Here is a 12,043-nt window from a genome sequence, read left to right as displayed (position 1 = left end):
ACCGGCACCCAATGGACCGGGATAGCCACGCTGAGAGTCCCGCGTCACGGAGACATCCTCTTTTATATGTATAGCTTCATTTCCTTATCGGAAATTTACCGAGGAAACAAGAATGCAATAGCTTTTTCCACGACCCACGTACAGTGTCCGATTTTGAAAAATCTACTCCAAAGTCAATCTTCCCGAATGTGGAATGAACACTACATACATATGTATACACAGGGTCTCTTTACAAACTCCTATATGATATATGAACTGTACTACTTGATCCGATCGAGGAATCTTTTCAAATACAGATGGCTGGTGGAAATATTAGATTTTCAGTCGGCGCGGCGGTTCGATGTCTCGCAGACGGCTGATTCGATAAATCCAGGCAAATCTTTCGACTGTAAATAGAAGGCAACTAATAATACAGGATTCCGAGTTCTCCGATGGCAGCTGTGCGCTAGGGCCAGAAACAGAGGAGCGTGGGTGTAGGTATCGAAGGGCACGTGCCAAGGGCTGTTCACGTAGATCTCATTATAACGGTAGCTGTCGATGATGATGATGATGAGGACGACGACGAAGAGAAGCACGCTGGCGCTGCGACCTAACTGTATTCGGCCGACTGTTTACTAGCTTTGCATCTGCCGTTCGCGGCAGCTTTCAACATTGCCAGTTTCTAATGGCACCATGTGTCCGAGGACCTCGCTTATATATATATATACATCCCTCTCTCTCTTATTCCTGGCATACCTGCTGCTTAATTTCGGGTTACCGAACGCTCATCTTTCATATCGATCAACGCATTAATTTACCCGATCATAGATCTATAATCCCAAAGAGCAATCCTCTGGAGAACAATAGACTCCCGTAAGAATGCTCAAGGTTCTTCATGATGCTCGCAACGTCAATCTCTTTATATCCAGTTTTTACGATTTCCTGGAATACGTACGCTGTTTAGAGTATACCAACTCATAAAATTATAGCTGTAAGGATGATTGGTTGCTAAATAGAATTGCGGTGTCTTAAGTGATGACGAGAGATGATCTCTGATTTGCGGATGAAGAGTAAACGAGCGCGTGCGTATGATCCAGTCTAAACTATGTATATAGGTATTAGAAGTCGGCATGGGCTGGCACTACACAGGTACACGAAGGTTCTATGTGCAAGGCAAGCCACGTGCCTGGTGTAGCACGCGACCAACCTAACGGTTTTAGACTCACCCCACGGATCTCGCTTGCTCCGAGCAAGTCCACCCTTCTGTCACCCTTCCCCAGCCAGCAACATCGGTGCTTCAAAACACACCGTAAGAAACACTGTTATTCTATTGGTCCGAATCCAACCCTCTGCCCGGCCTATCCCTCCAAGCTCATTCGATAGAGACCCGTGCTGCGATTTTAAACCGACGATTACCACACTGTACCTTCGTATGCTGCACCCTTTTCACCAACAGCCATTGCAACGCACCGAGATCCTCAGCATCGTACTGCAACCTCGACTCACGGTTTTTCCTTCATCCTCGCAGTCATCATCATCGTTGCGTGGTTTCTATACAAAAACCGATGATTCCTTCTTATTTTTTTTCCTTCGGCAATAATGGAACGTCGGAGAGAATTGGAATTTCTTTCCGTCATTATGTACACTATAGTATATTTCGACGGACAGAGTCGAAATATCGCTGTAGAGTTCCATTAATTCGTGTATCCTGACAGAGACCTCGTTGAGAGTCAACGAAGCGTCGAGGCGAGCGTTTGCGAGTTTCTCGGAGTATAATCGAATGACGCAAGGCCCTAATAAAATCGTAAGTCGGTTGACAGGCGGCACGCACGCATAGCTCGGAAAAATGCGCCGGGATACCTCCCCCGTAACGTTTAGGGTGGGTCGCATTGTCGTTCTGCCTTACGTAAGAATGGTGACGGAGAATCGACGTCGTGGCAGATGCTGCTTAGACATTCCGCTGCGTTGATACACGAGCGCCCGGCAGCCACTACCCGTGGAACTGGGGGGAGAGGGGGAAGCACACGCATTCGAGAAGAAGAAGAAGAAGAAGAAGAAGTGGAAGGTCTCTCCGAATGGTGGGGCATTTTCCATCTCGGGGAACCATTTGGCCATGCCGAGCCCGCTGGATCCTAAAAACCTTGTTGCGTGGCTGGAGAAAATACGCCAGACTTTTTTCTTTCCAGAAAATATCAATGAAAGCTTTGATTTCCTTTTACCATGGCCGAAGAACGCGATTGGCCTGGGAAAAGTGGGTTATGAATCGTTCAGTCGGATGCACTTCTCGGAATATGACCGTTCTAGACCGTTCTGTGCGAATCTTCGTCGCATGGCCATTAATTAATTCCCGGGAAGCGGGGAGAGCCTCGGCTAACGACGCGTGGTCACGAACCTGAAGAGAAACAATCGGTTCTACGACGATAATTCCTAGAGAAGCGGAAGCCCACGGCTCGCCCGAATAACGCTACGCTAAATTTCTCTTTTGGATCCTGCAAATTACCGATGTTTCTTCTTAAATCGGCCAAACGAGAGTAAAATACGAGATTCGGGATCCGCGGGCGGGAGGGTGGGGGACGGTGATTCCGTTCACGGATGGAATGGCTCGTTCCTCTCTTCTTCCCCCCCCCCCCCCCTTTTTAACCCCGGTGCGTCGAATCGTTCAGTCGTTTTTGCGACGAAAGTTCTTTCGCGAATTACGAAACAGGTCGATTGCGAGCCGGCAAATCGATGCAAACGTCGATAAAAGGAGGCCGACCGAGTGAGCCGGGAAGAGGAGAAAAAAGGAAAGAAATATATATCGGTGTGCAGGAGAGTGGCGAGGGTGATGCGGGGGTGGGGGAGAGAGCGTGGGGAGGGAAGAGGCGATGGAAGGGAAACTTGTGGTCGAAGTGTATCGACGGACAAGTTGCGAGTGTGGAGGAGACTAACGTGGAGGGCGGAGTTGGGGGTGAGGGAATGAGGGATGCCACCGCGAAATCGGGCTGAACCGTGAAAATAACGATTTCTCTTTTGTGGTGTGCCGTTCGTTAAACCGAGAAGAGATTCACGAACGGAGCGTCGCTCGGGCCCGATCTCGTGACTCGTCGATATTTTTCCCTCTTCCTTCGGGAATCGATATTTTATGTAGATCGTGCGAAACATGGAAAATTTCACATCTATTCTTCGCCAGAGGCCTCTGTTTTTCGGTGCACAAAAGATTAATTATCCCGAGCTCGAAAACTTCCTATATACATCGATTGGTCAACGATCGAAGAATGCAATTTACAATTTTCCTTTGTTTAAAGATATTCCAACGAATCAAATCCAAATTCCTACTAAAATTCAATCAACGCAAGAATCAACCGTATATACTCTTCACGTTTATTACACGATAAGTTTGAATTATTTGGGAGAATCGAACGGGAGATTCAGGTGCATCATTGTGCTTAATCACCTGATGCAGTCTGGACAGTCCGAATTCTGCGGAGGAAGGTCGGGTCATCGACGTTTGGCACGTAAAAGAAGGAGTCGACCCGAGGTCACCGATCAGAGTCTCGTTTGCCCCACACCGAATGTGTGTATGCCTTCACGAATAGCATCCACGCACACCTTGAAAGGTGAACAGAGAGTTGCATGAAAGCTGATGTGTAAGGAAGCGGCAAGTCCAGCTGCAGCATCCAGCAGCACACCATTATAGAATAGACCGAACTCGCTGTCCCGATGGCTCCTCGCCTCGACTTCTCTCTGAATGTGCGTGGGTGATGGATAGACGGTTACCGTGTCACTCGTGCGAACGTTAAATGGACTTGAATAGCTAGAAATTGCATGGGCAATGCATTATGCTCCCCCCTCTTGCCCCTTCGATCGAGTTCTTGCTTATGAATATATATATGCACTTCTATGCAGATATCTATGAAAAAGAATCTTCCAGGTGAAAACGAATATTCAATTCCTTTCACAAATCCTCCATAATTTGGTCCACTTTTGGCATCTGTCAACACTTATTGGATCGTGGAAAGAAAACTTGCCTGCTATGGTATATATATATATATACACATAGTATATTATATTCTATACAAGATCGTTGCACAAGATAAATCCAACTTTTTACCACTACACGTCAGTTGCTCTAGGTGTATATATATATTTTCTCACGCGCATCTTTGAAAATTCAACGAAAGCGAAAAGAAACGTTAAGAACCGTTGGCTGGTAGAATCAACGCGTCAGTTTTTTTTTCCTTTGACAAAATTTCGCGACGCGCGTTAGGAGAAGGATCTCTGATCCAGCGTTGATTCGTCCGAACCATCAACGGGGTGGGCATAGCTCCGTTCCATTCTCTTACCCCTATAACCTGTCTTTACCTAAACCCTGGCAAAAGAAAGAAAAAAAAATGTCTTCGGTATCCCGTGCGATGAATCACCTGTGTCAATTACGCAGTTGAACGTTCACCGTTTTCCACAAATCCTGAGCTACGATTGGTCGAGCTTTGTTATTGGTAGCAGCGTTCTGTCCTTGTTCGCTTCGCATTTCTTTGGTGTTACGTAGAAAGAAAATCGGTTAAGGTGTGTATGTGTGTGTGCTTAAAGTTGTAGAGGAGAAAGGGAAGGCCAATGACGGTTGAAGCAGGGCCTTATCTGTGACGTGGCAACACGTGCTTTCCACATTATGTGCCATTTCGCGTAGCTTCGCACCTGGCAGCAAGGATCGCCTATTCGTTACTATAGTTTTCAAGTCAGCTCTACCGACAAACCTACTCTGACGTATATACTCGTTTACCCACCGATATCCGCAAAAGGGTAGAAAATAGGAACCGAGAGAAATCACCCCAAAAATTCTTCCCTTTGCAAAGATTCCTTGTCTCGCTCGTTCGCTGCTTTTTCTCCGTGTCCCCCCTATCCCCTCTCCTTCCCTCTATCTACCCGTGAGCCGATAGATTCAGCAGATTCTCACGGAAAAAAGTGTAATTTCCGACTAAAAAAGGGAAGAAGGAGGGGGGGGGGGGGACGCCGCAGTCGGGACGATGATGCAAATTCAGAGAAAAAAAGGGAAACTCTGGTGTATAAGGCGCACAATGGGAAGTAGCGCGTCTGTGTTGACGTACCTGCCGCTTCGCTAAAGAGGAGGGGCGTTTAACAGTCGGAGAGGGGTAGGTGAGGCCGTGTAACTGAAATTTTATAGCGAATCCACCAATGCTTTCGTCGGAGCAGTCTTTACCTGACCTGTCGCCTTTTTTACGGTTTCGAGGGAATCCGCGCCAGGTAAGAGCCGAGATCTCTGCTGGAAGAAAGAAAACTGGTGCACGAGAGAACGATTTCTGGCAAGAGCGATATTTTTCAGCTTTTGCCTCATATTTGAGCCAAGCGAGTCAAATTATCCTACGCTCGGAATTATTACCGCAATTTGCAAATCGCTGCTGGATATTAGCTGTTTAGGGTGGCTTTTTTTCTCGGCGGGAGCGCGCCGCTCGCACGGAACCTTCGCGTCTCTACGTTAATAGGGGAAAAACTTTCCTGCCTTGGCAAGATCCACAGGATTTTTGAATTTTTTTTTTCTTCGCATCCCCGTCCCTACGTACAGCAGCTTTATCCGCGCCAGGCATCCCCACCTGCACTCGCTGTTTTTATGACGCTTCTGCAAGCATATCTTTCTTTCCCTCGATCGTATCTTTTTTCGATACTCCCGGAATCAGGAGATGATGGGAAAGTTCGAACGCAGTCGAAATGGCCAGGCAACTCCTTTTTTTTTCTCGTTCCTTCGCTGACCCTTCCTGCCCCGATGCACCGACTTTCCCACAATCGTGCAAAGTCAAATATGCACGAGCATCGAAATCTTAATTGAAACGTGTTGTATATTTTCGTAAAATAAAATGTTGAAATTTGTGCTACAGAAAAAAATATAAAGAGAATTTAGAGGAATCCGAGCAAGTGTGGTGATCCATACGACGGGTCGAAGCTGAAACGGTTGGGAAATTTTCCACTCTCTATATATATATAGCTATATTCGAAGCGTATCGAAGTAATTATTATTAAAATGCATTGTGAGCCGAACGGTAGCCAATCCGGTTGCCTCAGCTCGTTTTCTCGATTCGAAGAATTGGTTCCGTGGCATTATCCTAAGCTTCTGTTATACGAGCGGTGGTGTTTGGAGGAAGCGAGGAAAATATGGAAAGTGAAAGGGGTGATATGCGAGGGAGGTGGTAGGTCGTAAGACACGATGATGGATGCTTGAAGGGTTGCCTCTCGCGATGGAAGGAGTAACACCCCGAAGGGCAAAGGGTTCGCCAAACAACCAATCGTCGCAGAGAGGTCCAATCTTTCGACCAACCGGAGGGCGTCGTTTCTCCTGCCAACTGGTGGGGGAGACTCGTTCGCCCTTAGGACCACCGTTTCGTTGCGTCATTCTGACATTCTCTCCCTGTCCGCCTCTCGGGGAGCACCAGGCACATAACGGGTGGTCAATTTTTACGACTCGACAAACTTTGCGGTTCATTTTTTAACCTAGCCTCATTCATTAGTAAAACGTTCTCGCTTCACCGGCTAATCAATATTCTAATTTATTCACATTATTGATATTAACTCAATTATATATGCAAGTATTCAAATCATCCGCGTTGATTTATTATCATAATTACACTATCCATGAAAATTCATTTTTTCGGAAAAAATTACTCGTTTTGTGTTGGTAATTGCAAGATAGCTGATTGATCGACGAGAGTGTAGTTTTTTTTTCAAATCTTCAAACAAGCTACAGTCGATCGTATTAATATTCACAAAGTAATATTTGTAATAATTTTTTGAAAAAGTGTTATCGAATTCTGGATTTTTCGAGAGAATCATTGACTATCGATATTTTGGAGAACACAATGAGAATCTGCAAGTTTTATTCGGAAGAATCAGTCATAATTTTGACAAGTGAATGGACAGTTTAATAAGCTCCGGAATTAGCGAGGGATCATTGATCCACGGAATGAAAGATCACCGCTCAAAGAGGTACAAGAGATTCATCGATCACGATCTCGGGAATCGTATATTAATTTCCCGTGAAAGAGTGTACAGTACTGACGTGGTTGAATAAAGAAGGAAGAGAGGCCGGAAGTCAGAGGTCATTGCGGTGCGGGCAGAAGGACGAATTGTTCGTGACGATGTGACGAGGACGAGGACGAGGAAGGAATCCTCCGAAGAAAACCAGTTTAAAATGGTCTTCCTGGAAGACCCAAGGATGATCTTTGCGGACATGCGCCTTCATGCTACCAGCACGCCGACTTCAACTCCCACGAGCTACCATCATCATCGCAGCCACCATCATCGTCAGAAATTCAGGCCACAGAACAACAATGATTGTACGCTGTGCAATTATGTTTTTTATTTCGCTTTAATATCCAGCGTTGGTATATAAATAGTGTACCATAAAGTTCAATCAGACTGGATAAGAAATTCAACGAAAATTGCATATTTGAATACTTTTTATTCAATTATTATTTTACAGACAGTTTTTACCTATCGTTTCACTCATCTCTCTCTCTCTCTCTCTTTGTTTTTGCTCGCAGATGCCGATTTACACGGAGACGTGGACGGAGCTGATCTCAGTGGGGACGACAGGAGTATCGCGAGTGATGTGCAAGATGCAACGGACGCGAACCTTGACCATGATTCCATGGACTCTGACAGGGAAGCCCTCAATCTGGTTAGTAATTAATATTGTCCTTTTATCTGTATAAGAAAGTGTTCTGCAATTAACTCGAAACCATTTGTCAAAACTGATCGTAATCTGCGAGTAATTTGCCAGGCTGCTCACGAATCAGTGACAGGTGTCACAAAGGCAGCAAGGGTTCTTGTCTTTAAAATCTCACAGGTGTCTTCTGTACAGTATATAGCATATATATATATATATATATATATATATATATACAAGTATATCGTATTTTCGTGCTGACCGTTTATAAACGAATGGTTAATGCGTTTCTTAATGGACTACGAGGAACGGGAAGACGCGAACGAGTACTTTGTTCTTTTATACCAGAGCACTCTTAATACTATATATATATATAGCCTGTACAGAGAGATGAGGAAGAATGCAGATTCAATATTTGAGCAACAAATAAAGGCTGCAGAGGGTAGTTTGTTTCGGTGTGGGAAAAGAACGGTGCAGGAAGTAGATTTTGTGTAATAGAAAAGTTCGGGATGAGCGAGAGTGACCAATACCCTGACCTGGTCGAAAGTAAACACACCAGCTATCCCGACCCTGCTCGAATATGCGACAACGCAACGCTGGACGTAGAGGGTAGTTTTTTTGATTCCTCGTCCTGCTTTATCTGATATTCTCGCTCGGAGTGTACCTAGTTCGCGAGCTGCGTCGAATAAGCATATATATAAAAAACTACTCGATAAACAAATACGAGTATCTTTTCGGTATTTGCTAAATACATACACATATATTGCAGAAAGTTGAGAGCGCGCGCAAGCCGACGGCTCGATACATGTTATACAGTCTTCTGTTTCCGTTGTCGGATTAGCAAGATTTATACGATAGGTGCGACCGCGCTGAAATCGCTGAGGAATGAACTGTTCTTGCCGAAAATTAAGCAGTTCGTTTGTAATCATATGTATCAGATCGAATAAATTGCTACGTATTGTATATCGTTCCTGTTTTCTTCTCCGTTCGACTCCTACATAGAAATATTTCCACCATAATATAGTATAATTATTAGTAAACAATTCCTTAGGTCACGGACGTGTCGCATCGAAACAGCAGCAGTGGTACCAGTGGCAGTGCTTCGTCCCCTAGCTCCGGAGTCAGCAGTCAGTTAACCGGAAGTCAGCAGCAACAGCAGCAACAGCAACACTCCAATCAGCAAAACAATGGAAGTCCGCAAGCAGCCCTAGCAGCTCAACTAGTGAGTCAGCAATTGCTGATGCACGGCTCGCTGGGGGCCCTGGGTCCTCAGGAACTGCAAGCATTCGCTTCCACTTTACAGCAGCAACAGCAATCTCTGCAGCAGCACCTCCAACAATTCGCGATATTTCAACAAGCCAATCCAGCAGCTGCCGGCCAACTTCCTGCCCAAGCCCAGTTCTTTTTGCAAAATCAGGTAAATCTTGCTCCGTGCTATTTACAACGGGAACCAGCAAGCAGCGTCGCGACAGCATTTGTATATATGTATATATATATATATTCTTTTACCCAATCTTCCTTTCCTCACTTCTCTTTGATGATTCCATCGAATCATCTACTCGATACGAGTTCGATCGGAATCATTGGTGGTACGAGGGTGATGCAAAGACGCGTCGCGTTATCTGATCGGTCGGGGACGAGAGACGTCTCATTCTTTGAAGAGGGTTTCCTGGCGCTGTTGCGTCGACAAATCTGTCAGGCAGCATCTTTCCTCTCCCCCTCTCTCAATTCCATTTGCGAATCGATCTGCAATTAATCTCAAATAAAGCTTCTAAGAGGATTTTCGCTTCGTATTCCGACGCGGTACCCGTTGAGATTTCGCTATCTAAAATAACACGTAGTATTCCTAATATATCCTCCGTGCTATTCAGCATATATTCAACGGGACGAGCGAATAAATTGTACAATACGATGGAGAATACCGAGAGAGAGAGAGAGAGAGAGAGATTAATATATCCGCTTGCAGCTCGTTCCAAAGAAATCTCAACGCGAGTATTTTTTGGCGGCTTTTGTCCCGCGGCCGATCTTTCGGATCGAATCGGGAAAATCGATTTACGATATCCGGAGGCACGTGAAAAACGATCCTCCTTCTTCCCGGGGCCTATCTTTCGCCGAGCGTCAGCTAGGTGATCGTTGAATGGGTCGGAGGGCAGCAGCATTTACGAGAGATTTTCTATGGGGTTGGATGTGACCATCAAGCTCGTGCAGCGATGCAGTGCTGAAGAGAGGGGGAGGGAGGTTCTTCGTGCGTTGGGCTAGACTAACAAAACGACTTCGAACTTCAAACTCTGGAAGATTTAATGGTCGTGCGCTACCACCACGCATGGGCCAGGTTCTTAGTCGTCCGTGTGCATTATGCAACGCTGCTCACGATTGGCGTGTATGTGTGTGTGTGTGTGTGTGTATGTGCGTACGTGGCTATATGGGCACAGGCCTATGGTGTCCTTTTGAAAGACAGGATACACTTTGGCAAAGAGATTCTCGAGCCCTGTTGCACCTTGCCTACACGGGGCCTCTTTTGTTACCTCACACGTGGCTGCCCTACGCCATCCTTACAGATCCTCTTCTTGCTGCTGCTTCGGATGATCCCCCTCTCGCACGTCTTACCCTCGTATCCTCGGCTACGCTAACCAATAACTCCTTGTAATAGAAGCAAACTCCTCTCTCTCTCTCTCTATCCTTTTTTTCTACCTCGTTTCGAGTACGTGGCTTGCAGCAACAACCCTTTGCTTCGAAAAGGTAAACCTGCAACCTGCTCCTGCATCCCCTCGCACGCGACTCAGGCTGTGCACGATGCTTTCGATACGACTATAGCTATTTTATTCCATTCTGCCCCTTTCTTCCTCGGTACAGTGTTTTCCATTGAGAATCTATATGCTTAAGAGCCTTCGACCCCTTGTTCCTTCGTATCCTCGCTCAGAACGTGACACGAGACAATATAATAAGACCAAATGTTGCTGGAAGTATATATCTTGCTATTGTGTGGTACCGGCTCGTTGGATTCCAGGCCAGAAGGAGATAATAAAATAATGCTGTAGGTTATGTACATATATGTTTGGGATGATAATATTTTTTAGGATACTATAGAAGTCGATTTGTTATTTTTAATATTTTCGTAGTTTCGTACGTGGGTGTTAATAATTATTGAATTTATACATCGTTCCTTTGCGGTTTTAGCATATGCATGACACCTGTAGTATATCCAATCACAACACGCGACTATCCTAAAAATGGCCCGACCGAGCTTTCCCTTACATCAATAATAATAAGCATGTAGGCATAAATAAGAGGCTCCTGGGTCACGCGACACTAGTCCCAGCCTAAGCCTATAGCTTCAAGGGTGCCGTGCATAACCACACAACCCCTTATTCAGCCAATCGATCATCTGGTTAAGGAAAGGGTGAAGATAATCGATCTACCAAATGCCTCTCGACAGTAGACATTTTGCCACTTGCATCTACACGAGTTCGCCACGTGCCACTCCTAAGAATAGAGAAGTAACATCATCTTGAATAGGTTTTAACCCTTGCCGAAGGCTCGCAATAATACACTGTAGCCAAAACATCGGTGATAGATGCAACCAGTCGGGATCGTATTTCATTAGGAATATAAATATGTATTTTTAGGATTTATTATCGAGCGTGGTCTCTAATTAGTATTGTGATTTAATTGGTAGGTGCAGCAGGCGGTAGCCCAGGCAGCGCAACAATTGCAAGCCCTTCAGAAACAGCAAGCCCTCCAAAGTGGTGGGGGAGGCATGGCTGGACGAGGCTTATCGCAACAGAGATCTCCTCCCCCTCCGGGAACCCCGCCAGCCGTGAAACCACCACCAACGAGGCTCGAGCCATCGCCGGAAGAAACGACGGATCTCGAGGAGCTCGAGCAGTTTGCCAAAACCTTCAAACAGAGGCGAATCAAGCTTGGATTCACTCAGGGTGACGTAGGACTCGCCATGGGCAAGCTTTATGGCAACGATTTCTCACAAACGACCATATCCAGGTAATTGATAAGTTTACGACGATGATCCAATTATCTCTTCAGGGTCCGCCATATTTATATACCGACTTAACAAAATAACTAATCAAAAACGCTTTGCTCTGATTTATCGAAGGTTCGAGGCTCTCAACCTCTCGTTCAAGAACATGTGTAAACTGAAGCCACTCCTGCAGAAATGGTTGGAGGATGCTGATAATTCTTTAAACAATCCAAACTCTTTGTCGAATCCACTGACCACCCCCGAAGCGATCGGAAGGCGGAGGAAAAAGCGAACCTCGATCGAAACCAGTGTACGAGTAGCTTTGGAGAAAGCTTTCGTTCAAAATCCAAAACCTACTTCGGAAGAGATCACTATTTTAGCTGACAGTTTGGCGATGGAGAAGGAAGTCGTTAGAGTTTGGTTTTGCAACAGGTAAC

At 45.6% G+C, this 12,043-nt stretch overlaps 1 protein-coding gene across 1 annotated transcript in view; it reads left to right on the top strand.

Annotated features, from left to right (window-relative positions):
* LOC136782584 (POU domain, class 2, transcription factor 1-like) overlaps window positions 1–12,043 on the top strand; it is a 93,250-nt gene that overhangs the window by 76,871 nt on the left and 4,336 nt on the right. Inside the window, exons 5-8 of the mRNA XM_066742099.1 lie at window positions 7,506–7,642; window positions 8,682–9,047; window positions 11,307–11,629; window positions 11,742–12,038. Coding sequence (XP_066598196.1) covers window positions 7,506–7,642; window positions 8,682–9,047; window positions 11,307–11,629; window positions 11,742–12,038 — 1,123 coding nt within the window. The remainder of the gene's footprint in view (window positions 1–7,505; window positions 7,643–8,681; window positions 9,048–11,306; window positions 11,630–11,741; window positions 12,039–12,043) is intronic.

Source organism: Prorops nasuta, unplaced genomic scaffold, assembly GCF_024137725.1.
Source record: "Prorops nasuta isolate Cenicafe-Biocafe unplaced genomic scaffold, Cenicafe_Pnas_1.2 PNAS00027, whole genome shotgun sequence".
NCBI lineage: Eukaryota > Metazoa > Arthropoda > Insecta > Hymenoptera > Bethylidae > Prorops > Prorops nasuta.
This window is presented reverse-complemented; position numbering and strand designations above follow the sequence as displayed.